The sequence below is a fragment of the Oculina patagonica genome, chromosome 5, assembly GCF_052425735.1.
Source record: "Oculina patagonica isolate OP01 chromosome 5, crgOcupat, whole genome shotgun sequence".
Lineage (NCBI taxonomy): Eukaryota > Metazoa > Cnidaria > Anthozoa > Scleractinia > Oculinidae > Oculina > Oculina patagonica.
Genome location: NC_135762.1, coordinates 33867256 through 33893884, shown reverse-complemented (window position 1 = coordinate 33893884; position 26629 = coordinate 33867256). Strand labels below are relative to the sequence as shown.

General features: G+C 38.0%; 2 protein-coding genes across 2 annotated transcripts; both read right to left on the bottom strand.

The window, feature by feature from the left end:
* Positions 1–296: 296 nt before the first annotated feature.
* LOC144653740 (uncharacterized) lies at positions 297–17724 on the bottom strand. The gene is made up of 15 exons (XM_078513822.1): positions 15404–17724; positions 13888–14262; positions 13360–13734; positions 12060–12212; positions 11428–11577; positions 10690–10823; positions 10241–10553; positions 9626–9736; positions 8457–8644; positions 7320–7442; positions 6521–6588; positions 6198–6238; positions 1569–1668; positions 1128–1227; positions 297–774 (listed from the first exon to the last, which is right to left on the bottom strand). The coding sequence occupies exons 1-15, from the start codon at positions 15477–15479 to the stop codon at positions 706–708; spliced, it is 2376 nt and encodes a 791-aa protein (XP_078369948.1). The 5' UTR covers positions 15480–17724; the 3' UTR covers positions 297–705.
* Positions 17725–18086: 362 nt separating this feature from the next.
* Positions 18087–26592, bottom strand: LOC144653758 (traB domain-containing protein-like). Its single transcript, XM_078513858.1, has 10 exons — positions 26497–26592; positions 24190–24423; positions 23885–24081; positions 22872–23012; positions 21365–21475; positions 21200–21250; positions 19999–20087; positions 19640–19812; positions 18756–18864; positions 18087–18676 (listed from the first exon to the last, which is right to left on the bottom strand). Exons 1-10 carry the CDS (start codon positions 26543–26545, stop codon positions 18541–18543), a joined length of 1290 nt encoding a protein of 429 aa, XP_078369984.1. The 5' UTR covers positions 26546–26592; the 3' UTR covers positions 18087–18540.
* Between the last annotated feature and the right edge of the window lie 37 nt (positions 26593–26629).

Below are 26629 nucleotides of genomic sequence, written 5' to 3'. Positions count from 1 at the left end.
CTGCCTTTATAGGTTTAGAGGCTTAAGGCTATGAAATACGAGTGAGAAGACACAGTAAAGAAGGAAATTAAACGATGAAAACCAGTGAACCCTCTGATCCAATCTGGTCAATCTGTATTACACACGATATTTTCCCAGAAGCAAACCCTTGCTATCGTCCTTAAGACCCTGAAGACCAGAATCAATCCCTTGTGATTCGCAGGAGCCGGGATGTGCTATGACAAACAGCAAACTACAAATGGTCGTTGAGTTTGAAATGCGCATGAGGGAGCCACGAGAAACGAGATTAAAATACATTTATGATACAGAACATTTATTGGTCAATTCTAAACAAATATACAATAACTTTGTTATACTATATCTATCTAAATACTTGACTGCAGATTTCGTACTTCGTAGGATTAAGCGAGTTCCAGAAACTCAAAGCGTGATAGAATAGATAAAAGGTCTAACATTTTATGCATCAGTCAATTTCAGTGTTTCAAACCAATCCCACCCTGATCCCGGAAAAGACAGGAAAGGAAATATTATACAAATGATCAATCCTGCAATACTGAAGCATTTTCAAATTACAGATAACAATTAATGTCATTAATCGGCTCGCATCTGGCGTACAATTGTTTCTCTTTTCTTTCGCTATTATTACATCTAAGTCATCTACTAGGTGATGAAAATACTGATCCTTTGTTAACTCCTGTGAATGCCCTACAATGCAGACTCTTCAACAGTACCAGTGTTGTGTTCTTTGAAGTATTGTACATTGATATATGTAATCTGTGAAATAAAAAAAAAAGTCCATCAAGAACACTTCGATGATGAGACTACACATGAGCAACAGTCAACTCCTGATATATTCTGTTTATTCTCAGGTGATTTTATTTCATTGATTATTTTATGGCGCAAGGTTGGTCAGTTAATAAAGTACTGAAGCACTCACACATTGTAGGCAGTGTGTTGACACTGCCAACTAATTAAATCATGCTGCCACTTGTACTGGTTCAAGTCGGTTTGATTGAATGTTCTTCTGTTCTCGGTGCTAACCATTTTAACTCAAAATCGGGTACAACTAATTGAGGATCAAATTGAAAAATGTCGGGGACAATTATTTTGTCTATGTTTATTCATACCGTATTCTCATTCAAGATCATGTGAAGTTTTGAATGAAGATCTTTAAACGTTGGACGATCCTCTGGACACTCCTGCCAGCACTGCAACATAATGTCATACCTAGAATAGACCAAAACAGATTATTGAAGCAAAGATAGTTTAATTTTCAGTTTTAAAGGAGGTTCTGCTTTGTATTTCTTCTTGTATTTTGTCTGTTTTGCTTTTCGTCTAATAATGTACAAGAATTCGGATCAAATTGGCCACACTTATCCAACTGTATATACCGGTAACTATCCGAGTTATCATAAAACTTAGTTTCTCTAAATGCCAATTGACTGTTATCGGGCAGTATGCATGATTATCAAGCAGATAAGTCTCCGTTGAATGAAGTTATTTTAGTACTCTTAACTTATTACACCGTTAATACCACTATATGTTATGAATCAAAATGTTTAACTTACAGCTCATTAGAGCAGTGAGGTGGTTTCTCTAGTCTAACGCCTTCCTGTAACATGGTGTGAAGTTCTACAACGCCCGTTATTCCTCTGTACGGTCGCTCACCTATGGTAAGGAAAATCATAGTGAAGGAAGCAATAAATTTATTCAGTCTCCAAAAACATGTGGTACTGGTGTGCTAATTGCATGGAAACCCTCAAAACTGATGAGCATAATATTCAACTGACGAAGTTCATTTTGAAATGCTTAGCGTTACGTAATAAGGCTTCTATCAAATCAAACTAATGTATCATAATTGCTTTTTTATGACAATTATCAGTCTTGTTTTAGTTAGGTTTTATGCTTTTGCAATACTGTATGTATTTATCTTACACTGAACATAAATTTACAAAGAACCCTACCTTGGGGGATGGTGGGGAGGGGCAGAGGAGAGAGGCCAATATTAGCGTGGCCGCAGAATGACCTGGGCTGCCGAAAACAAATCATGTTTGCGACTAAATGTAGTGCTGGAACCCAAGCTGAGAGAGACCACTCGGTCTCGCACTCTCCACAATGGGAAAGAATCTTTAATTTGCAAAACAATTGACAAAGAAGTGCGGGATGTGAGGTGTAATAGTCAGGTACCCAGGAGTCGAAAATGTGACACCCACGGGCATTTTTGTCTGATTTTTGGCAACATAGCTATTTTTACTAAATCGAGTACGCTGATTTCGAAAATCAATGTTGCCAAGCTTAATTCTCGCGTTAAGAGGATGTTTTGATGCATTTAATTATGACGTCATGGTCCAAATAAGGAATTTTCTTTCCTTTAGCTATTTTAAGCAATGCTTAGCGTTAGTATACTGTATAATGATTTTAAGAATTTTCTGATAGTTTTTATACCGTTTCTATGAATATCAAGCCGTCCAGTGAGAATTGACCACGCCCTCTCATAAAAATTCACTTTATCACGGGTATAGTGTTAACATTTTGTTTAAAAATGAATGTGGTTCTTGTATTAATAGAAAGTTGTAATTTAATTGCTCCACAAACATCAGCGATGTTTGACATACACCATAACGACTGCTTTTATCCACAAAGAAAGTGGCAAGGAGAGACAGAAGCAAGATAATGAAGCTGAGAATTCTCTACATTCCACACAACAACATCCGGGTTGTTCTTGTCTCGGACAAATGAGACATTGCAAAAAATTGCCAAGAAAGATATCGTGACTCTAGAAATAAAACAAGATCTTTCGATTGGACAGACTCAGCTTGAACGATTCGTGGAATGGAGGCTACTATCTTCAGACAGAGAGGAAGAACGGGAACGGGAAGAAGGGATGAAAGAAAAACTTTCGTGACCCTGTTCGCAAGAATAATCCACCTCTATTTGCCAGCCTTTATGAAGTTAAAAGTGCTGCAACTAGCCGCAAAAAGAGAAAGACTTAAATTTGCATGGAAACCACAGAGTATTCTATGTTGTCTAGTGACGGTGTATGAAGGCAGGCGCGAGATAAACATGCAAGCCATATTGTAGCATCTGAGGTATAATGCCGGTGCCACTGTTTCTCGCAGAAATGAGCCCCACAAGTGTGAAACAAGTCAATTTTACGGAAGAAAAGGTCAAGTGCCTAGAGTCAGTTTGTTTTTCGATGGCTTCGCCCTGGTGGCAGCATACTAATTATGGTGGCAGCTATTGGCAAACCAAAAAATGCAAATGCTTTCGGTGGGTTTGCGGAATGTTACGTGAACACTGTTTTACGGAAAGGTCCTGGATACCAGAGGATTGATGTGTTACTCGATGGGAGGCACTCCATAAAAGCAACGACAAGAAGTCGACGCTCCGAGAACACGGCGCGGCCTGTGAGCAGAGTCATTGAAGTACGTTAGAGAGGTTCAGTTGCGGCCGATGACGTGGCGAGCATTTTTGGCACTAGGAGACAACAAAGCGGACTTTGCACGGATTCTCTCAGATGAGCTTATCTCGCAGGCACTGACTCTGCAATCGTAGTATATCTGGTGGTTTTTCATACGAAGTGGATTCTGCTCAGATCCTGGTCTAGATGTAGCCTTTTTGAGATCCAACCAAGCGGAAGCCGATACGAAGTTTGTTCGTTATGCAGTCAGTCATAGCGGGCATGTCGACAACATAATAGTTTCCACTCGAGGCACAGACTTGCTGTTACTTCTCCTGGCACATCGATCGCGCTAAGCTCTCATCAACAATGTGGATATGGGCAGGAACTTCAGAGAATCCAACGTAAATAACTTTAGAGGATGTCTCAGCAAATCTTCCTAATAACCCGTCAAGTTCATTGTTACCATCTCACACCATCACCGGCTGTAACAGCACCTCTTTCATCTGTGGAGAGTTCTCACAGAACACAGATGTCCTCGAGGCTGACACCACTACCTCCGCATAAAACGTTTGTTTGTTGAATGTATGAAATCCGATCTGACCACTGGCTAAATATGTGCCTCTTCGCTATGAATTTAGAAAAACGCATGCCATGTGCACTGGGCTCTGTGGATGCACCAATACCGGCGCTAATTGCTATATCAACCTGCGCTAAAGCGCTTTAAAGAAACTTGTTTAAAGAAAAATATTAGTTCAGTGTTTTTAAAAAAGTTCAGAAAATATATTAAAAATATTTACCGATATTGATTAAAAATATTATAGACAGATTTAAACCTGAAAGCAAGGAGCAATGTTATGATCATTTTGAATTCGTTAATTTTACATGCGTTCAACCAAAGTCTTTATCATGAGGCTATAACAGACAAAGTGCATTGTGAAATAAGTTAGATTCAGCAATATACAAGACAATCAATAAAGTTTTATCTCTAACTATAACAACGATGATATATTAGTATACGACATTAACTATGATGTTATTTCCATTTATTTTACCACAAAACTTAAACGAAATGCTGAAACAAGGGAAACTCGATATATGAAAATTATAATGGCGTCATTCTTGATGCTCGCTAGCTCGTAGCTTCAGCGTGGCACGACGACAATATTTTTCTTTCTTATTGCAACTATAGCGATTTGTTAATACAAAAATCGCATTTGTTCTTTGACAAAATAACAAAACTACACCCGTGATAAGGTTCCCGCGATAGGGTGAATTTTGTTTAAGAGGGCGTGGTCAATTGTCACTGAAGGGCTTGATTTTCACAGAAACAGCGTAAAAACTCTCAGAAAATTCTTTAAATAATTTTTACAGCACACTAACAATGCTTTAAATGAATTTCTGGATGTATTATGCTTAAAATAGCTAAAGGAAAGAAAATTCCTTATTTGGACCATGACGTCATAATTAAATGCATCAAAACATCCTCTTAACGCGAGAATTAAGCTTGGCAACATTGATTTTCGAAATCAGCGTACTCGATTTAGTAAAAATAGCTATGTTGCCAAAAATCAGACAAAAATGCCCGTGGGTGTCACATTTTGGACTCCTGGGTACCTGACTATAATATAATCAGGTTTCGTGACTCGCGATCATTCTACAATGAAACTACATTGACTGCAAGAAAAGGGGTAAGGACTCTCTCCTCCGCAGAGGCTCCTTCAGTGGATGGGGGAAGGCGAAAATCAGTACACGAAAATTAAAAATAGCGGGGGGGGGGGGGGGAGCGGGAGACGTGTCCCACGCGCGCTTTCGTCGCTATTGTCCCCAGGCTCCGCGCGCTTACTATTCACCTCTTCCCATTTCCCTGCCTGAACGAAATAAAAAGAGGCTTCTGCGGAGAATAGAGGGGTAAGGAACTTCTTTTCGTTTGTGTCGTTTCAACTTTGATAACAATAGCGAAAAATGACCCTATTTGGCCATTTTTGAACAATGGCGCAACAGCTTCAGAACACACAAGGGATTTGACGAAGTTTCCGATTAGCATACGAGCGGGAAATTTAAACGCTCGGAAAGATTGAAGAAAGGACAAATTCTCCCCGGGAGGGTGATACTGGTAGGTTTTGTTCAGTGCAAATAGGTGAACAAGTGGAAATAAAAATTAAGAAAGTTTTCGAGTTCAAGACGCGTTTCGCCTCTTCATAAGTGTGAATAAAATCTTAACAAGAGTTGAGTTCGAGTTCAAAGCGCGAGTTCGCGTCTTTGCAAGTATGACTAAACGATTCGAGCAGGGCTTCGAGTTCTAAACGTCGGTTTTTTTCTTCACAAGTCTGAATAAAATGTTAACAAGAGTTTGAGTTCAAAGCGTCTTCACAAGTATAAACAAAAAGTAAAGCGAGAGTTCATGTTCAGAGCGTCGGTTCGTACCTTCATAAGTATGAATAAAAGGCTTAATAAGGTCTCATTTTGAAGCGTTAGTTCGCGTCTTTATAAGTTTGAATAATAAGTTGTGCGTGGTTTAATTTCACGTTCATAGCGTTGGTTAGTTTCAGGCGCGGAAACCTGTCCTGACGAGTACACATTTGACGCTACCTACTCCCCCAGTGTAGTTAAATTGTCATACCGACAATCTTCCGATAAGTCACGAGCTTTTCCGGTTAGCTTCGACCTGAGTCCCTTAGCGCAAGTGCGCAACCAAGAACAAATTGTTTAGTGCTTAATCCAAAAAGTTGAAACACAACAACAGACCATTTCTTGATACGTTGTCATATTTTACAAATATTACTAAGGCACTTACCGAGAGTGACGATTTCCCAAAGGACAACACCAAACGACCATCTGAAAATGATGAGTAGTATAAGTTACCTTACAGGATACCACGTCATCAGAAATCGGTTATTTGGTAATTGAAAGCAAACCTCGAGTTTTTCTTGCAAATTGTACAGCATTGAACGACATGCACATTTCGACTACAGGTAAGCTTCAAATAGAGACATCTGTCTTCATAAAGGTCAGAGTTACGATGAGTTGAATGTCTTACGGCAATTTATTAATTTTCATGGAAACCCACGAGATAGAAACTGGCATTCATTAATCAAAGAACGTTTCAAGTATACTCACACATCCGACATCGTGGTGTAGATTCCTTTTAAACTTTCAATTGACATCCACAGCCATGGCACTTTCCCCTTGTTATGCAAGAAAAGCAAAATTAGCCTGCAAGCAGGCACTTTAATGTCTATAAAGTCTATTCGGGCGCAACGTAAATCTCTCCTTGAGCGCCGACCGCGCGAGTTTTGGCGAAAAAAGTGCGCCGCTGGGCGAGCGAAACTCGCACCTTCAACACTCGAAGAGAGCCAGTCACGTTGCGAATGCCCCAAAATAAAGAGTTCGTTGCAGGAAACCGTCTTCATACGTGATCAAATTTCCAAACTGGCTGAACTATCGTATACTATATATCAGTCATTAGTATGCAGCGCCTGGAGGTCATATGCAAATTGAATTGCATGAGGACGTTTTCTTGTTTTTCTCGAAGGAAGATATAGAAATATTACTTGGAAGACTGAAAGAAGGTCAGTCTTTATTATGCACTTTCAAATGATAATTCAATCGGCTCGCGATTTTGCTCACTCGTGAAGTTTTATCCTTCTAAAAATGTAGAAAAATATTTGGATTCCGTTATTTGAAGGAAATTTAGTTAGAATTCTACTAAAACAATAGATTATACTCCTCTCAATTTGAGGCGAAAGCTGATTCAGCCTTCGGCCCCATCAACTCTTACCTCATAAAAATCTCGCGCTCATTATCAAGTTGTTAATTAGAAGGCACCATCAACCACTAATTAATAGTTTCTGTGTCACGGGTTGAGAAAACAAGCTTTACTCCAAAAATTATATATTTAAATGCCTGTTTTAATTACCTCGGTGCATTTTATATACTCCCCATCTCTCGAAACATCACGTGCCAAACCAAAATCTGCCACTTTGGCCACCAGTCCCTTGCCAACCAGAACATTTCTAGCGGCCAGATCTCTGTGAACACACTTCCATAAAAACAAAAAGAAAGAGAGAGATGGTGCTTTTGTAGAATGCAGACTGGTATTTTAAAGTAATTTAACCCATTAAATATTGATTATTAGACGATGTCCTATCCCTCAACTGGTTGCCAATACAAGAACATAGACAACTGAATTTGCTTAAATTAGTGCACAAAGCTCTGTATAATCCTTTTTGGCCGGAATACTTACGTTTAACTGTTCACAATCCGTCCAGAATCTTAAGGTCAAACAGATGTATTCAATTAGAAATCCCACTAATATCTAACACCTTTCAAGATCACGCCGCTACCCTATTTAACAAACTCCCAACGAACCTTAAAAACACTGTGGACCATAATGCATTTTGCAGGGAAGCAAAGCGCTTCCTTTTGAAGAAAACTAAATTAACAGATTGATCTTCCGTAGCTTTTTATTTTTATTTTTCTCTTAGATGTATATAGTATAGCAATTTTTTAAACGCATAAATGTATATAGTATAATATAGCATAGTAGTACACAGTAATTTAATGATAATTATAGAATTTTAATTGTAAATATCATTTTATTTGTTAGGTTAGGGTTAAGTTAATTGGTAAATGTAGAGCTACTCTGTAGAAATGTTACCAATAAACCGTTATTATTATTATTATTATTATTATTATTATTATTATTATTATTATTATTATTATTATTATTATTATTAATTAATAGTTAATACTAATAAATCTCAAAGGAATCACTCAGTAGTTTTTGGTGGGATCAGGTCTGCAGTGAACTCTGCGTATGAAAGTTGTATAGTCACTGGCAATGAAAAACGCTAATTGACGAGTACTGAAGTTTGTTTCATTTATCCTTTTCTGTCGATTCTATTTATCAGCATTCTTAGTATTAAATACAGTTAATTTTCACGTTGTACCCATCCACGTGGCTTGCATTCAATGGCAACCACATTCCTTTCAAAGTCAGCAAAAGAAAAGGACAACGTTCCTTTAGAAGAACAGAATTGTATCTGTCACTCACCAGTTTGCTTTCTAAGTGCTGCATTCCATTTGAGACATCTGAAGCAATTCGTAACATTTCCCTCTCGGACAGACTGGACAGAATGTTGGCATACGTTGACTCCTCTGTCCTAACAGGAACTCGACTTTTACATAGTATCTTATCGAGACTTCCACCAGGTACAAATTCAACAACCACACATAAAGGTTCTGAAAACAGCAACAACAAAATAGTTTTTATAAACCCCAAATCCGGGGAATTAGGTACTTGCTACTGACCGGTCTACCAGGATAAATAAAGTTATTATTATTATTATTAACCCTTTTAAATATGCTGAAATTAGTCCAAAAAACGCGGTTTTTTAACCGTTAATCGATTTTCTTGGCTCCACGGTCCAAAAGTTCTTTAAATTTGCTAAAAATGCACTTTCTGACAATGCAGGAAGATTTTGATGTAATTTCCATGTAAAAATGTACAATATTTTACTTTGGCGCATGCGCATAAGCCAATTTTTTTTTTTTTTTTTTTTTTTTTTTTTTTTTTGTTTTGCTGAACCGTTCCGATTTTTTTCCTTGCTCCTTTCCTTTTCGTTTTTCTCTGCTTTCTTATTCTCTCTATCTTTTACTCTGTGCACTTCTTCTACTGGCATGAAAAGTTTTGATCTGAATCAATGGAAAACCCTGGAAAGGAGATCATGATCAAGTACGGGTATTTTGGGCTGTTTTAGCACCAATTTTACGCCAAAAACTGATCGCGTTTTTTTCGATTAGCTCTGTCGGAATGCAGTCAATATTGAAGATGGACAGTCCTGTGGAAAGATCTATCCAAGCTCTATAAGATGCAAATCACAAAAATCTGCTGACGTGTAAATTGGTGACGTCATAAGTGGCAGAATGGCCATTCCTCCAAATCCCGGAATAATTCGGGCTTAGCATGTTAAGGGTTAATAGTGTTTACGTATAAAGGGTGAGATACACGCTTATGTACACTTTGTAGAAAGATTAAATGCTTCGGAAGAAAAATTGCAAATCCAGCTTAGAAAAGTATAATAGCAACATGCCGGCATAATGCGTAAACCGATATAAGTCGTATCGCCAAATTTACCGCACAAAAAAATTGTCCTTATACATGTAGACCACTGATACATCATCTACAGAATTTGTGTTCAGGTGTCGTTCAGGGTCAGTTACCTTCAAATGAGCATGCTCCAACTAAACTCACTATATTTGAATGGCGGCCGACCTTGATAAGCGTCTCCAGCTCCTGGATCAGCGTCATCCGCTGACTTTGGTCATTGTTGTCTGCAGAGTCAGACAAAATGCGCAAATTATACGTTTGTTATACATCGACGAGGGTGCACTGGCCAAGATGGTGGATAACCAAAAAAGGCACGAGGTGCCTATTACCACGCCATCTCATATTCAATAAGCGCTTGTAGAATAATTGTTTTATCAAAAACAATGACAAAATATCGTTTAATCTTACTGTAATTTTATTTTGTAAATAAAAGACCAGAAGAGGACCTTTGTCGACCATGTTTGTCGCGGGCACCGTGTAATGGTCGATATCCAATGGCCATGCAATCAAATCTACTGTGAAAAAGCTTATCCAACGCTCCAATTTTAAATAATTCTGGATATCATGCATGTATAGTACGCGGTCGTCGCGTGGCTGCAGTACAGTAGTTAAAGCATTTCCCAAAAAGTTTCTGTATTGCAGATGGAAGTTACTTTCTTAAAGATACTTACTATTACTTTAATTATAACTGAGTATTTTGGACGCATCTTTTACAGATTTTACCAAACCTTTCAGCATTTTAACAGCCACCGACAGTTCCTTTCCGTCCTTCCTCAAATAGATTCCTTTTTTAACGACTCCAAACTCTCCTTCGCCAAGTTTCTCTTCTGCTATTTTTAATCGTTCTCGGGGAATTTCCCAGTTTCTATTAATCTCCATGTCTTGCAAGTACATCTCATTGTCAACAACATCACGTTCGACCACAGACGTCCTGGATCTCACGGGCCACTGGCTTGTAGAACATTCCTGGTCTCTCAGCTTAGTTATAGTGTCCGACGTGATTTCAAGCATGGTGATATCTCCTTGACTGCTTCCCGCCACCTATAAACAAAGACGTTAAGTGCAGCAGCCACCCCAGTTTTCGTTTCTTTTCAGATACAGTGAATTTACAAAGAAGTGAGGAACACAGTGAAGGCCTAGTAAGCGATCCTTACTTGTAGTTATAAAGTTTCCATACCTCTGCCGCATCACGTTCTTTCTTCCGCCAGACTCTCCTTGAAACAATAACGATTATAGCAACGAACACAAGAAAGACAAAAGTACCAACCAATTTCAAAGTGATTTTCAAAGGGAGTGCTGAAGTTGAATCACCTATAAAATCAATAATAGTAATAAAAACTGTTATAACTTGATGAAAATAAATAAATAACTAAACGAACGAACGAACGAACGAACGAACGAAGAACGATGAAAGAATGATTGTGTAAATAAATGGTGTCGCCGTAGCACAATTTTCAGCTTCATGTGATTATGATAAATTTTGGCGATGATTAAATGAAGTACAGAAACATGGATAAGATAGGGATAGGTAGGTAGGTAGGTAGGTAGGTAGGTAGGTAGGAGGAAGGAAGGAAGGAAGGAAGGAAGGAAGGAAGGAAGGAAGGAAGGAAGGAAGGAAGGAAGGAAGGAAGGAAGGAAGGAAGGAAGGAAGGAAGGAAGGAAGGAAGGAAGGAAGGAAGGAAGGAAGGAAGGAAGGAAGGAAGGAAGGAAGGAAGGAAGGAAGGAAGGAAGGAAGGAAGGAAGGAAGGAAGGAAGGAAGGAAGGAAGGAAGGAAGGAAGGAAGGAAGGAAGGAAGGAAGGAAGGAAGGAAGGAAGGAAGGAACAGAGGGTCACGAAAAAGAGAGAAAGAGTGAGAGATGGAGGGAAATACTAACAAGCCATAAATAACACAAAACAATTTCCGCAAATGATGTACCTAATGAAGGTCTTTGAGTCGTTTGTTTCTGTGTGTATAATGTTGAATGAATCGATGAATGAACAGTCTGAACCTTCAGTGTTGGTGTTATGACAGGTCCTCTTGACTTATTTCTATCATTCGTTCTTTGTGATGCTATAGTTGTTGGTGCTGAAAAAAAGCAAACAAAGTTCCCGGGTACGATAGTGATCAGACGTGATTCCTTACACCAAAGTTCTAAATATCGTGTTTAACATTTTAGCAATTGCCCTGTAACCCTTCAAACACAATCAGACAGCAATTAATTAGTTGTTAACGATCGTGTACAGACAGGAGTAAATTCTTTACCTCGTGAAATCTTAGCAGTTTGCCGAAAATCTCGTAACTCAAGCAGTGATGGAAATGGCATCAAGAGGCCGCAAGGCGTCCAGTTTGTCAAAAGAGATCTAATTATGACAGCGTTATCATGCAAGAGCTAGTAAAGAAGATGTTTGAGCTAGTAGAAACATGTTTGAAACAAACACATTCACCCTTCCCGACTGATTGTCTCAGAATGAAGCACAACTTCTCTCCTCCCCTCCAGAAGCGAACGTTGCCCAAATTATGATAAACGCTATAAACAATTCACCAAAAACAAAATATATTTAACTTACCCACAGAAAAACTTTCACTGGATTTTTTCTCCTTGGATAGAGTTGAATATATCGTTGAAGTAACGGCCAAAGTTTGCGTCATGGCAGGGCTTATGTCTGACATTTTGATACCCTCATTTCCTTGTAATGCCGATACTGGCTCGGCTGTTGCTACTGCAAAATAGGCAAGGGATAAACAACTGAAAGGGTGTGGTAGCTATTTTGTGAGACTTTACTTAGCGTCTTTAGTATAACAAAATAAAGAATGTAATTAAGTAAATGAGTTTTAACTACAACTGATTTAGACACATTCGTCAGGAGCAGCCAACGATAAATTTCTGCCAAAAGTCTTGATATGTTGCCGTACTGTTTTCTCGTACCGTTATAGACCTGATTCGTTAATGAGTTCTACGTAGACTAGTTCCTGTGCGCTTTTAACGGCGTAATTATTAAGGGCTAGGATCGACAGGCAAGGCTCTTCGCATTGCGAGATTTACCGGACTATAACTATACTAGCAGTAATCAGAGATTAGGGGAGTGCGTTCGAGCTACAGGTAGGCAGGTAGTGGAGAATTAAAAAAGAATTATGTACACAAAAATAACTATTTATTTTACTTGACTTGTTATCGTTTGGTTCTAATAAACGACTTTTAAACTTCCACAAACTTCTGGAAATACTTTCACTTCGATTTAAAATTTCACAAAGTACTTCAAAATATAGACATAATTCATACAGTAATCCACTACACGCATTCATGTAACATTCAATACACAACGATATCCTCGTCGAAACGTCTAGCATTTCTAGGGATCTTTATTATACCCACTCTCGTTGCATGTAATTCTAACAATTTGTAGTTTTGTGCAACATATAATTGCAGGAAAACACGCTGGATTACCTACGAACGAACTCCCTACGAAACTACGCATTGACTTACTCGATTTCTACTCTTTTTATGACGTTCGGTGGCTGACGACAACTCTGCTACAAGGCTGCTACCTTGGCTGACTCTATAATGTTTCCCATGACATTTTCGGCAAAATTTCAATTTTGGGCACACGTTGTTAGCCCTTTTCTTCAAGCAAAAAATGTTTCTAAGCTTAGTTTGCGACGCCATCTTGTTTTGCATGAAATCGAGGTCATTCTGTGGCTATCAGCCACAGAATGGGGGGGGGGGCATTTTGGTTTCCTTACATCAGGTGCGATTGATTCTGCATAACAGTACACAGGCATACCAACTCAAAAGACACAGGACGCAAAAACGAAATTAGGCTTACGCTCTCCTTTGTCGAACGCAATAAGGAAGACACTGTTCCCTACCTGGTGCAGGTAATCCGTTTCCACAGTAACGTAAAGCACAGATAGGTGGTGACTCAAGTTTGTAAACATAGTAGCCTCCACAGTTGCGTACTTTGATGTAAGTTGAATAAAAACAACAGCCACCAGTCCATTTTTTCCAATGAAAACACACTTTGCGTTCAACAGCCCCATCAACCACCGAAGGATGAGTTCCTTTAAGCCAGCCTGGTGCAAACGTGCCGCAATGGCGTTTGTTGACACAGGACTCAGACATCTGATACCCAGCCTCTCCGACAAATCTGTACCAGCCCGAAAGTTCTCTATCGCACAGGTGCAGAACTTTTTTATACGTTTCTGCTCTGTTTGACTCATTAAGGTATTTATAACTGGAACATTCTGCGAGAGATTCATAGGAGTTGAATTCAATATAAGAGCACCATACTGCAGTGTGCTACATACGTTAATGAATGCTAGTAAAAAATGGGTGGCTTTTACCGAACTTGTGATAAGCTGGGAATAGTTGTGAATGTAAAGGAGATGTGTTCCTACCTTGTTCAGAGGGTGTTCCGTTGCCACAGTAACGCAAGTTACATAGAGGTGGCCTGTGAAGTTTGTAAACGTAGAAGGCTCCACAGTTGCGGACCTCGATATCAGTTGACCATCGACAGCAGTTATTTGATAAATGAAAACACACTTTTCTCCGAACAGTCCCATCAGCCACTGAAGGATGAGTTCCGTTGAGCCAGCCTGGCGCATTGGTACCGCAATGTCTCATGTTGACACAGTACTCAGGCATTTGATTCCCAGCCTCTCCACTGAATCTGTACCACGCCAGTGACAGTGTTTTATCGCATATGGCAGTTTTGCCTCTATAAGACGTTTCTGCTCTGTTCGACTCGTTTAAGAATTTGTAGTTAAAACATTCTACAAGGGATTTAAAGATGGAATTATTATTATTATGATTAAATGTAAAGCCATACATCAATGGCAGGCTCATTGCCAATAGGAAGTTTAAATTTACCGTAACTGCAATCACAACGGCAACAAAACAAAACACTGCTAAACACCAGGTACAATGGCTGTGCACATGTATTGTACATCTTGTCTTGATACATTTTTCTTTCTTCAATCCCTTCTTTAAACCTCTTAAGATTTCATTCTAATTCAGGTATATAAATATATATTGCCCCCTTAAGGAAATCCCCGGGTTCCAAATTAAAGCAAGCCTTTATCAGGTTTCCTGGGTAATAGTTCTTGTTGCTGTTAGTGCTTGCAGCGAACTTGCTTGCAGAAGTTTGTGACAAGTTTTACGTTGGATACTGATTCAAAAGACAAAAAGACAAAATTCGAGCTTTTTCGATGAATTCACCTATAGCTAAATTCCACCATATTTGACTGATTGAGTTTCCACATTAAGCAGGATCAATCAATATGAGAAACAAGCTATTGCATTTCAGTATTTATTTGATGAAAAAAAAGATAATAGATATCAATGTTAGAAGCATATTGACCGCGGCCTTATATAAACTTCATGCCGGAAGACTCTGGCAGCACTCAGCGGGTCAACAAAAGGAACATTTCCCGGAAAATTTCATCAGTCGATGCATGTTCAGAATTTAATATTCAAAACAAAACACTGCTATTATTAAGCTGTGGGTCTAAGAACAATTCAGCCTTTTTCGGGAAAAAAATCTTGCTAAAGAAGCAATGTCAATTAAGAAAGAACGATGTTTAAGCGCCGTCGAACAGGAAATTAAACGCGTGTAAAGAAACAGAGCGTAGTCGATGGTGGTTGGTGCAAAGCCGGTACATAACTGTACATGATAGTCTAAAGACTAATCAGTATTTGCTCTAGCGTAAAGGGTAGAGTGCGAGAATTTGCAAAGTTAGTCCTGTTGGAGAAAAACGGGCGACCCATGAATTCAGAACCGTTCACAATTCTAGTAATGGTCGCTAGACGAGTCCTTGTAGGTCAAATGCAAAGCAGCTGTATTTTTTTCCATTTATCACCTATTAGAGTAAGTAGTACTGCAGATATATAATAGAGTTTAAATATTTCCCTTACCATCGCTCCCATCCACTTGTACGCTGAAACCCAGCACAAGAACACTTGCAATCGTGGTGAGACATACTTTCTCCATCCCAGGAATGATTAACTGTTCGCCGAAATCGAAAGCAAAACAATATAAAATGACTGATATTTTGACAGATCCTTTGTCATGCGTTCTGCCTTATTGTTAAAATGCCTCGGCACGCTTTCTTGCACTATTCGTATCCAAAGATGAAATAAGGATCACTGAATTCTGCATGCTTAGCTGCTTTACAAATAAAAGAAAGAATACAATGAACTGCATTTTTCATTTAATTTTCTTCGTCAAGATTAACATTTTAAAGCCGAATGGAGCAAAGTCGCTGGAAAAAGGCCATTTATAGAAACTTAAAGAAAATGGTAACCTACTAGCGACAAGATGAAACGGCTGTATACACGGTGTCTAGATTGTCGACAGCGTGCGTGGGCAAAACAGTAAAAAGTAATAACAAATCAACTCTCCCAGACCAAAATAGTATATTTATTTTATTGTTGAACTTTATTGCGACTATATTTTCTTGCAAATAAACGCCTGCCTTGATTAAACACTGTGCGTAAATAAAGGAAGGTTCACAAGTCTAATTTTAAATAAACACCTAGGGTATATTTGAGTTTGGCCTGTAGTCGTTTAAATGCATCTGTATTGCCAAAAACGCCTCACTCAGTGGGGAACTTAAGTGGAAAAACGCCTTACTCGGTAACCTGAGAGTATGGGGCGAAGAGCAGGATTGGCCAAGGTGCAGGAAACAAGGGAAATACAATAGTTTGCAATAGAAATAACACAGAGAGGCGGGAAGGACCAAGGAAGGACAGGAGCCGGGAGGCGGGATGGTCAGATTCCCTGTCTCTCTTTAAAGACCTCCCTCTCCCCTCCCCCCTTCACACACACCCACTCACCCACGGGTCTACACTTTTTATGCTAATGTTGGTGAGGGAGAATCATTTGAAGCGGTCGCTTATCGGAGGTTAATAACAAAATAAACTCTCAAACCACAAGTCCGAAAAGAGACAGCGAGGGTCCCCTACAAGAGGTTCCAACTATGGTGATTTGACTGGGTACAAATTTGTATTTTGACTGAAGTGGTGGCTTACGTACGGGAGCTGGTCTCTTACGACAAGTGGTCGTACAGAGCGGGTTCGAATGTTCTACATAGAGGAGGAAAACTATTATGGAACATTTTTCGTTTAAAAGGTAGATTTTAAAACGCGATCTTGTTATCGTAAAACTACTTGTCTAAATAGGTGTTTTGCACCTGCTCTTAGAACAAAGCCTTTGGCTTCGAATAAGAAATGAGCTTTACGTTTTTAAGGGAGTAAATAGTAATATCCTTCGAATTCTCTCTATTTGTTTAGCTTACGTGTAAAGTCAAACTCAATTGTCAAAACACTTTTGGCTTCAACTCGTTTTTGACAATTGTCATTTGTACTTTGAGATCTGCCTGTAAGCGAGTGAGTCAAGATCACCATTAAACACCGTGTTCTTTGATGATATTTTGGCCTATTTGATGTAAAAGATCCCAGAAGGTAACAGGCGTGTAACAGGGCACCTCTCGCTCAGCCTTTTAGCTGAATCCCCGCAAAAGCCCCTGTTAATAAAGGGAACGAAATCCTCGAAGCGATAAGTCTTTACAGCAATCAGCAGTAAAGCGAATAATTTCGATTTGTTTTGGCTTTCCAAAACAAATCGAAAAAATCGTGGCTGAGAAAATGTCTCCCATTAGTGGATGCAGTCCTAGTGGTGAGGGCGCTGGACTTGTAATCTGGAGGTCCCGAGTTCAAATCCTTCTTTCTCTCTGCCACTAGATAGATATGTGTTTGTAAATAGTCTGCCACCCACCATTTGGAATTTTTAACAGTTTCTGTTATATTTGCAATATTTGTTTATTCACAGTATCCTCAATTAGCACACTTTGGACAAAACATACCGCACCACTTAGCTCAGCGCCTAACTCGTCCCAATTCGTCTCTTAAGACAAAATTGCAAGCCGCGCCTGCTTTTTTTCTCGTAAGAGACGACTTGGTACGAAAAACTTCAAAATGGTATTGATAGTGGAAAAGAGACGCTACAAAGCTACTCAACTCTGTTGGTTCGTATCGTATGTTCGTATCTTTCACTACTAACATTACATTACCCACGAGAGTCAACTATGTACTGATAAGTGGAACTGCTCATAAGTTAAAACATTATGTTATGCGCACGAATTTTTAAACTTCTTATAATTTAAACTTTTCTCCCGAGCATAGGAATTCTAAAACTGTAACAAAACAAAAGAGCTAATCGCAAAAATATTGCGTATTTCTGACTAACGTCCATTGAATTTTACGAAAAAGGTGGATAGTGTGATCAACAAAGCACTGTCAAAGAAATACTTGATAGGAAAAAGCTTTGCTCTCAAGTGTAAAAAAACCCCGCACATTTCGCTTGCATAAAAGATGGTGTTCCAATACACTCGAAATCAAACTTCCCTCATTACAGCGCAAGCTTCGTGTTCGGGAATACAGAAAATACCTGTAAATTCAAAATCATAAAATCATAATGGCTTAAAGTTGGACACAAGGAACTCGTCTACCGAAACTTTTATCACGTGATACCCGGGGTAGAAAGACCTATAAAGTAAAATTCCAATAAAACGAAAACGAAAATCACACAAAAACCAAGTGTTTAAAACCAAGTGCAGGCAATAAACCAGTCTTATATAGTTCATTTTGGTCTACACTTTTTATGCTAAAATTGCTATACATTAAAATCAGGTAAAAAGACTTTTACTTGCCAAAAGTCTTGGTAAAACGATACTCCAACCAAAGTATTGTTGCCCAGTTACTGTTAGCCAGATAAGGTTCGTTAAAAATCCGCAAGGTTTCGCAGTTTGAGAAAATGACTAATTTAACTGTCTTTGAAGCCCTAACCTTAAATTCATCAAGATACTAAAAAAAAAATTTAACTGTTTTACAATCTGACCCTAGATTAGCGCTAACCCGCGTTCGAACAACTGGGACTTTAAAATTCCTTCTTCTTTCGCAAGGAAAAGAATAAATACAATTAAATATTAATTAATCTTGGAATATTACATCTTAGCAATTCCAATTTTACAATGTCTTTAGTTTCAATATATTCAGTTCAAGTAGGGAATATAAGAGGCTATACGTGTGTACTTTCCAAGCTTGTAACATCCCCATGCTAGAAAAATTCCAAGAAAAGCCTTTAATGAAAATCGTATAAGCCTACTCGCTCTGCTAGCTTCCGGAATTCTGCAAAGAAATGAGAGAAAATGTCAAAAAAATGAAGCAAACCTGCAATTACAACAACAAGACTGATATGTTTTTATACCTTAGAAGTTGTTTAACATCAATCTCTTTATCCCAGTTGTCTGTAATGCCTTCCACATGTCCTATTCCAACAACGCCTACCACAACACTAGGCACAACTCCTTGGAATACTGTAAAAAGCATAATAACATATCAATGGAATACTGTAAAAAGCATAATAACATATCAATGGAATACTGTAATAAGCATAATAACATATCAATGAAATACTGTTAAAAGCATAATAACATACCAACTTGCTACATACAAACACTTGAATTCAATGCAAACAACTCATACATGTATTTATACCATGCCATAGAAAATACAGCCAATCAGAATACAGGAAAGCCATTGTATATTCGATGGTATTCAACCCAACCTTCCCATCATGCGCTGCGATTGTATTCTCGACGAAATTTAGTAAGCGTATTTTCTATGGTATGGTATAAAATAGTTACACAACACTTTCTCCTGGTATACTATGGAATATCCCACTTGTCACTTGTATTTTCTTGGTATACACACTCGCCTAAAGGCTTGTGTGTATACCCAGAAAATACAAGTGACTTGTGGGATATTCCATAGTATACCACTCAAAAGTGTTGTATAACTAGTATATATTACATAAAATATGTTCACACATAGATACATTCAACCTAAACATACAGGTAACACATAGATGCATATCTGACTAAAAATGACAACACATGAAGGAATTAATATATTTTTTTTCTTGGAAGTACAAGGAAGATTCTTAACTTCCTTTTCTATTTTACTATCAGACAAATGAACACAAGTGTACATGAACTGCTTTTTAACAATACAAGACATTCAGTATGGCATTTAGAACGAATATGTCAAGCTTGGTGCCAAAAGAGTATAATTTCCATTGTCAAACTATACCTCCATCAGGGTTGTGAATTTCAATAGGCGTGGCAGAGAGTCTCAGTGACCGTGCCAGGTACTCATCTCTTTCAGAAACAAAAACTTTATACAATGTGGGAAAATCTCCTGTCATTTCTGCTAACATTTCAGCTAAAAGATCCTTTTGCTTACATCTTTCTACATCTTCTGGACTGAAAAAAAAAATTTAAAAAACAAACAAAAGTGTGAGTGGAACGTACAGTATACACAAGAACATGAGCTCAATCAAACTGCATATATACCGTATGTTTAGAAAACCCCCAAAGTAATATTCTACCTAGCTACATGTAACAGTAATCATTGGTCTTTGGTTAGTGACTTCAGTGGCAAATTTTTACCTTATGGGATCTTTAGTTGTAATAAGATGCCAGGCTAATTTCATTTTTTGCCAAATACTCAAGGCACCCATTGCTCTGGAAAGCGTAACCTAAATCAAATAAAGAGAAGATAACACAAAATGATAGATGTAAACAGGTTACTTGTAAAATGACAAATTAACACTGGACATAAAAAAACAATAAAAAAGGAAGAAAACAATTGTTATTAAAGTGTTAGAAGAGGTTGTTGGTGTAAAAGCTGCCTACGAATTTAGCACAGTAACTGCAAGTGGATTCCCTGCTTTCAAGAAGACATCCTCTGACCAAAGAGTACTGAAGGTAAACTGTATATCATTTAACAATGCTAGTCAGTTTTATAGTCCAGGTAGGACATTTTTTATTGACAGAGTAGACATATTGAAGGTGTCTCCTGCATGCAAACTAACTAACTAACTAACTAACTAACTAACTAACTAACTAACTAACTAACTAACTAACTAACTAACTAACTAACTAACTAACTAACGAACGAACTAACGAACTAACAAACTAACTAACTAACTAACTAACTAACTACATTATTATGTGAGATGAGTTTTACTTATAAGTCAACATTCTTTCCATGAAATAGGTTAATCTTTATCCATTGACCAGTATAAAGGGCATTCAGATTAAGGTGGCCTATAGCTAATTATCACAAGTGGTGACCAAAGAAGAAGTTCTACACAAACCAAATGGATTTTCTAAACATGTTAAGGTCATTGCCCTGAAATAGAACTGAACACAATGTTTTAACCAAACTTGGCCTACTGGTTTATTACTTTAAGGGAACTTAAATTTTGAAATAAAAAAGGGGGGTCACCAGATTCGTTTAGGAGCAGGAAGACCTTGTATATTCCATATAATTCCTTTAAAATTTCTCTGCGAATACTAGCAAAGTACACGTTTTTAACGATAATTTATTTTTCAAACACATGAATTGATCTGTTTTCATTTTACAGAAAGATTTTGATCGCTACACCTAAAATATGAGAAAAAATTGATAGGTCACCAGGCTCGTTTAGGAGAAAGTGACAATTAAGTTCTCTCGCGGACTAAGCTGCATAGAGAAAAGCCGCCATTTTGTTGATATGTGTGTGTGCGCGCGCACTAATTGCGCGTAAAATTCTGCGCAGTAAGGATGCGCAATGCAATGCAGGGCAATGACCTTAACCACACTCACCTGAATAGGCCGATCTCCTAAATGAATCTGGCATCCAGGTGTTTTCCTAGCCTGAAAAAATAACATCCTTGTGAGGTTGTGCAAGTATCATATGGTTAAACAAGAATACACTCAAGCATTATTTCACTGCAGTCCTCAAAGCATTAAGCAATTTATAAAATGTACCTCTCTATAAGCTGCTCTAAACTCGCCACCTGGGGCCATTCCTAGTTGCTTGGTTATGTGCGCAGACACACTCAGTAAAAGAACTTGCATTACACCACCAATAACTCCACTCTACAAGCAACAAAAAAAGAATATCAAAATGTAGATTAATTATTTTGAATAATATAAATATATAATCAAGAAAGCAAATGCTTACACTTATCACGATAATAATTTCATTGAGCCACAAATGCTAATTAATATATGCTTGTCTGATGACATACACTGTCAGTAGCACTTCAGAGATGTGGCTACAGTTTCTATGATTTGTTGTTTCTTGTGCACACACACAAAAGATATTATTTTAAATACTTTTAATTATATATTTTTCCAATATATGCTGTGCAATTTGTTCAGAATTTTTCTGCTCAAATTTCAGATTTCTGTCTTGCTGAAAATGGAAATGAGTACACAAAAGAGAGATGTCTGTTTATTCAGTGCTGTAGACAAGCTCAAAACAAAAGATCCATTCCTTTCTCTTATTCCACTAAGTACTAGATGAAATGTCTAACAAACAGCTCCTTCCCAGGGCTCGACACTAACTTTTTACACCACTTTCCACTTTGGAAAGTAGACTTCAAATTTTACTTTCCATCTCAAAATTTTACTTTCCAAAATGGATGACAGTTCCATAGTTGATGACCATGTTTAATTAATAATAAAAAATCTTACTATGTGTCTCATGGCATTGTTTTAGTTGTTAAAAGTTGGACGTCTCATCCTCGTTCCAGTAGCCCACCAAAACTGCAGTCCAGAAAAAAAAACTGCAGTCCAGATTGAGGGTAAAACTCAGCAACACTAGGCCCTTCAATACGAATCCTCATGAGACAGGTCTAATACTTCAACTGACAAGCATGATCTCCAGTCTGACTTTATTTTCCCCACACTGAAAAACCTCGCTGAAAAATCTACAGCCGACCTTTTTTCTTTTTACCACCTCTCTTTAGACTTTGCAACGTCTGAAGTGCTTTCGCCCATTTGTCCTTCTTCAACACTTTTTTTTTCAACTTCTTTTTCTCCAACATCACCACTACGTCGAGAAAAACCGAACTGAAATAGATTCATTTCCCTGAGTAGATTTCGTTACATACCTTCGCGACAGAAGAAGAATCCACGTGTTTATAGTACCCAGACCTCCTCGGGGGTTCTCTTGATCCAATATGGCAGAGAACGGAAGAATAGCATCGTTACACACTTTTTTTTTTTCATTTAAGCCTTTAAGCATAAAATTTGCTTTCCAGTAAAGCCTGAAATTTACTTTCCAGATCGGGTACCGGTAAGTATTTTGGTTCATTTTCGTTTTTTTACTTTCCAAGAAGAAAATTTACTTTCCAGTGGAAATCCGGAAAGTGTTAGTGTCGAGCTCTGGACTTCTCTTACCCACACATACTAAGCAGCAGACTTAAGTGATTACTGGTTTGTCTGCCCACTTACATAACATGTCTGTACCAGCAGTGAATGAACTTACTTGTTTGATTGCAAGCCTCAGCTTTTGCATGTCAATATTCTTTGCTTCTTTGAGTAAAAATTCCTCGTCATATTTGAGAATGTCTACTCGACTTTTGCATAGTTCAACTAACACAACATCAGGTTGGACAGCTTGAATGGTCTGCAAACAGTTAATATTTTCAGCATGTGTCTTAGTGAACTGTCCATAATATGAAGGTGTCTGTATTGTACAGGTGTCTGGAAGGAGATGTTCAACTGTATCACTATGTACAAGGCTTGAAATAACGGCCGGTCAACGGACAATGTCCGGACTGATTGGGGAGTTTACCGGTCAACATTTCGTCTTGCCGGTCAAGTTGACCGGTCACATTCGATCGTATTGAAAATTAAACAAATTAAAATGTCCATGCTGTTCAGTTGTTATCAGTATGTAGCGAGCCACAATTTATTGCCTAACTTCGGTGAAATGCATACGATAATGATGATATTTATTGTGTTACGGGTTAGTCTTACAAACTTAATCTTATTTTCATTTCGCAGCTGTAATTTATTTTTACTGTTGAAAATGAGTGCTTTAAAGTGCTCTTAGCTCTATGCAATGACTTTTTTGGAAATATATAATGCTAGCTTTGGTTCAGGGGACCCTGCTTTAAGAGTTATTTATCTTATAAATTTGACTGGTCAGAAACGATATGTGACCGAGCTAAATGGAATCTGGCCGGTCATCGTGTCCAGAGATTCTTCCGAAATTATTTCGAGCCCTGACGTATGACATATTAAATTGCTTAAACAGAAAACTGCTACATGTATCTGAGTGTGAGCCTGATGCAAATTGCACAAGAGTGCGTTGAGCAGTGATAATAAAACGACCAATCCACAAATGTTTGTCAACTGAGTTCAAATTGCATCAGGCTATATCTTAAATCAAATCTTTGGAAGTCAGACGTTATGTTGTTAGTTAATTCCACCCACGAGTTCAGCCAATGCACATACAAAGATGTTGCCCTAGTGTAAACAGGACAGAAGACTAACCTTTGCCACATCATCTTGGCTTTCCTTACTGAAGTGTGCAGTACCAACAAGATAAACTTTACATCCCTCAGGAGTCTCTAGTTTGGTCACTGTATCTGGAAGCTCTGGGCTAGAGCTTCTTCTTAATCGCTGGATATTCATTAGTAGCTCTTCTGAAATACTGATATCTTGTGGGATTTCAGGCTCTGGAGGCATTCCTAAGAAGAAAGAAAACTAATATCAAAATTCATTTTTAGTTACCAGCTTAAATGTTAATGTTGAAAAATTCAAGTTGCCATGCACTAGATAAGAAGTAAAAATAGTACCTGGTGGAGTTTCCTGTCCTTCATTTTCCTGAACGATATAAAAGGATGAGTTTTCTGTGGGTTCCACAAGTGTCAGTCCCTCTGGTGTTTCTATCACCATCAGCTGTTCATCATCGTCATCATCATCATCATTTTCATCAAAGTCAACACCATTTCCTTCATTTGCATCCTCAAAATCAAGATCATCGCTGCCATCCTCTTTTTCACCTTGTTCAGTTACTTCTGCCTTTTCTTCTGAAATGTTTGTTTCAAAAAAGTGTTTATAATAACTACAAATTCAAAAGGCATCTAGGTCATAAGGAAGGCGAAATCAAGATATTAAATTAGAATATAACCTGCAGGAGAGCAAAAGCAAATGACTAATGCTTGTTATACCAAATTAATTTACAATGATCTTAGCTGTAAGGACACAAACTGTGTTCTTTATGTACAAGTCAACTGGAGTTTCTCATGCAATTTGTTGACATGTTTATACCTTATTCTTACTAATTTTCGCGATTGTCGCGATTTCAAAATAATCGCGAAATTTAGTATGCGCGAAAAAAACATTGTGCGAAATTTAAACAGGCAAAAATTAATACTATATTTTACATCAAAACAATAGAAATTTAAAAATGTTTGGAGCTGCAACTATCTACCTTAAAAAATATTTTTCCGTCTTGTTTTTGACTAGCACCCTTCCTCTGATTACTGTTTCCAGCTTGTAAACTAGTACAAAACCTCTTTAGTACAGTCACTAAAGTTTCCGTTTGCAGGCTCCTTGCAGTTACATTGAGCCAGACCTTTGTGTATTTCCAGTGGTTCCTTAGTCTTTGACAACTAATCCATAAAACACTGCAAATCGCGAAATTTAATACACTTTTTCTCTAATTTTTCTTGCAATCGCGAAAATTAATACTCGCGAAATTCGGCTCTCGAATTTTCGCGAAATTAAGTACGCGCGAAAATTAGTAAGAATAAGGTAAATGGCCAGGATTACACAGTTTCTTGTTTGTTATTATATTATATACAGCTGCTTGTTATTTCTAAGTTTTCAGGGTTTACAGTCTAACTGTACAACACTAACTTCAGCATGCACATTACAAGGCCCAGCAACCTGACTATGACAAATCTTGGACAGAAAAATAAAAGGCAGCTTATCCCACAGGGATGTCCAAAATAAAGTTCAATAGCTGACACTGGGGCATTCATGGAGAGGTTCAACGCACTAAGACAAAACAGGAAACAACAAAACTTGAAAGTGACTAGGCCAAGGTCTCCGACTCTCAACAGTGCTCAAGATCACACAGATTCTTCATATACTTGATAATATTCATTTGACTATGAAATCTGGGAATCTATAGAATACTACGTAGACTTTTTTTTTTTTTTGGGGGGGGGGGGGAGGGGAAGGAGAAAACTATCATATATAGAGTTGAGTATGTAACAAGTCTTTCTCTTCACCACTTCTGTAGATGTTTTTGTTTCTTTTGTTTGTGCAGGAAGAGAGGGAGGTTAATGTATCTACAAATGTAACCACTCAGGCTGGCCCCATTTTTTTTTTTAGCAAGAAATGCTACCCACCTCTGACCTCCCCCTCCCTCTCCAACCTTATTATGCAGGAAGGCCCATCAATTATATTCCCCTTTCACTGCTGGTTCATTGCTTTAAACAAGATGCAAAAACCTAACTAAGGATTTGCATGCATGATAAGAAAAACTGCAATAGGTCACAAGTTGTTTGCCATTCTGAGGTTGGTTGACTTTAGATACAGGTTATCCCAATACCAGAGATCAAACTTGTATCAGGCGCGCATGGCCATGAGAAGAGTGACAAAACTGTATGCAAATATATTACTTCAGGTAATTTTTGAATTAAAGACTTTTAATGTAACTAAAATTAACTTTCATGTTTGATCATGTCAAACGTAGCTTGTTACGTTTGTATTAACATCAGCTTTACAGAAACGTAAGCTTATATCGACATAATCTTACTAGAAACAAAGGACCGGTTACATTTTTTTTGTCTAACCCAAATAAAGAGGCAAAAAATTCTTTCTTTCCTATATTCACCTAAAACCACTGACCACCAAAAGAAGAAATATCCAAAGTTAGAAGTTTTAAAGCCGGAACAAGACCAAGTACAGACAAACTGAAAATCAGCTGAGTTTCAGACTATTGCATTAATCCTGATTAATCGAAACATGAAACAACAAAGGAACAGTCCCAATATCTTGAACAATACGTCGCGATGCTCTTTCTTTAGAGAAGAACACTAATCTATTCTGATTTCAACACACACCATTACCCAGAAATTGCCTTTGCATACCGTTCAATCCATTTGCGGCCCCCTTGTCCTCTTCACCTGTGTCGGCCATATTTTTGTTGATGATTCACCGATCAAAGATACCTGATATAACGCGGTCAGTCATTGGTTTCTGTCGAGGACTCGCTTACCCAAT

Coding starts and splice junctions, on each gene's coding strand:
- LOC144653740 (XM_078513822.1), bottom strand. CDS start 15,479: ATGGAGAAAGTATGTCTCACCACGATTGCAAGTGTTCTTGTGCTGGGT. Junction 11,578..12,059: donor CAGTGAAAGTTTTTCTGTGG/GTAAGTTAAATA, acceptor GCTTTTTTTCAG/CACCAACAACTATAGCATCA. Junction 1,228..1,568: donor CCTCACTGCTCTAATGAGCT/GTAAGTTAAACA, acceptor GGTCTATTCTAG/GTATGACATTATGTTGCAGT.
- LOC144653758 (XM_078513858.1), bottom strand. CDS start 26,545: ATGGCCGACACAGGTGAAGAGGACAAGGGGGCCGCAAATGGATTGAAC. Junction 21,476..22,871: donor TGAGGCTTGCAATCAAACAA/GTAAGTTCATTC, acceptor TGTTGCTTGTAG/AGTGGAGTTATTGGTGGTGT. Junction 21,251..21,364: donor TTAGAGCAGCTTATAGAGAG/GTACATTTTATA, acceptor TTATTTTTTCAG/GCTAGGAAAACACCTGGATG.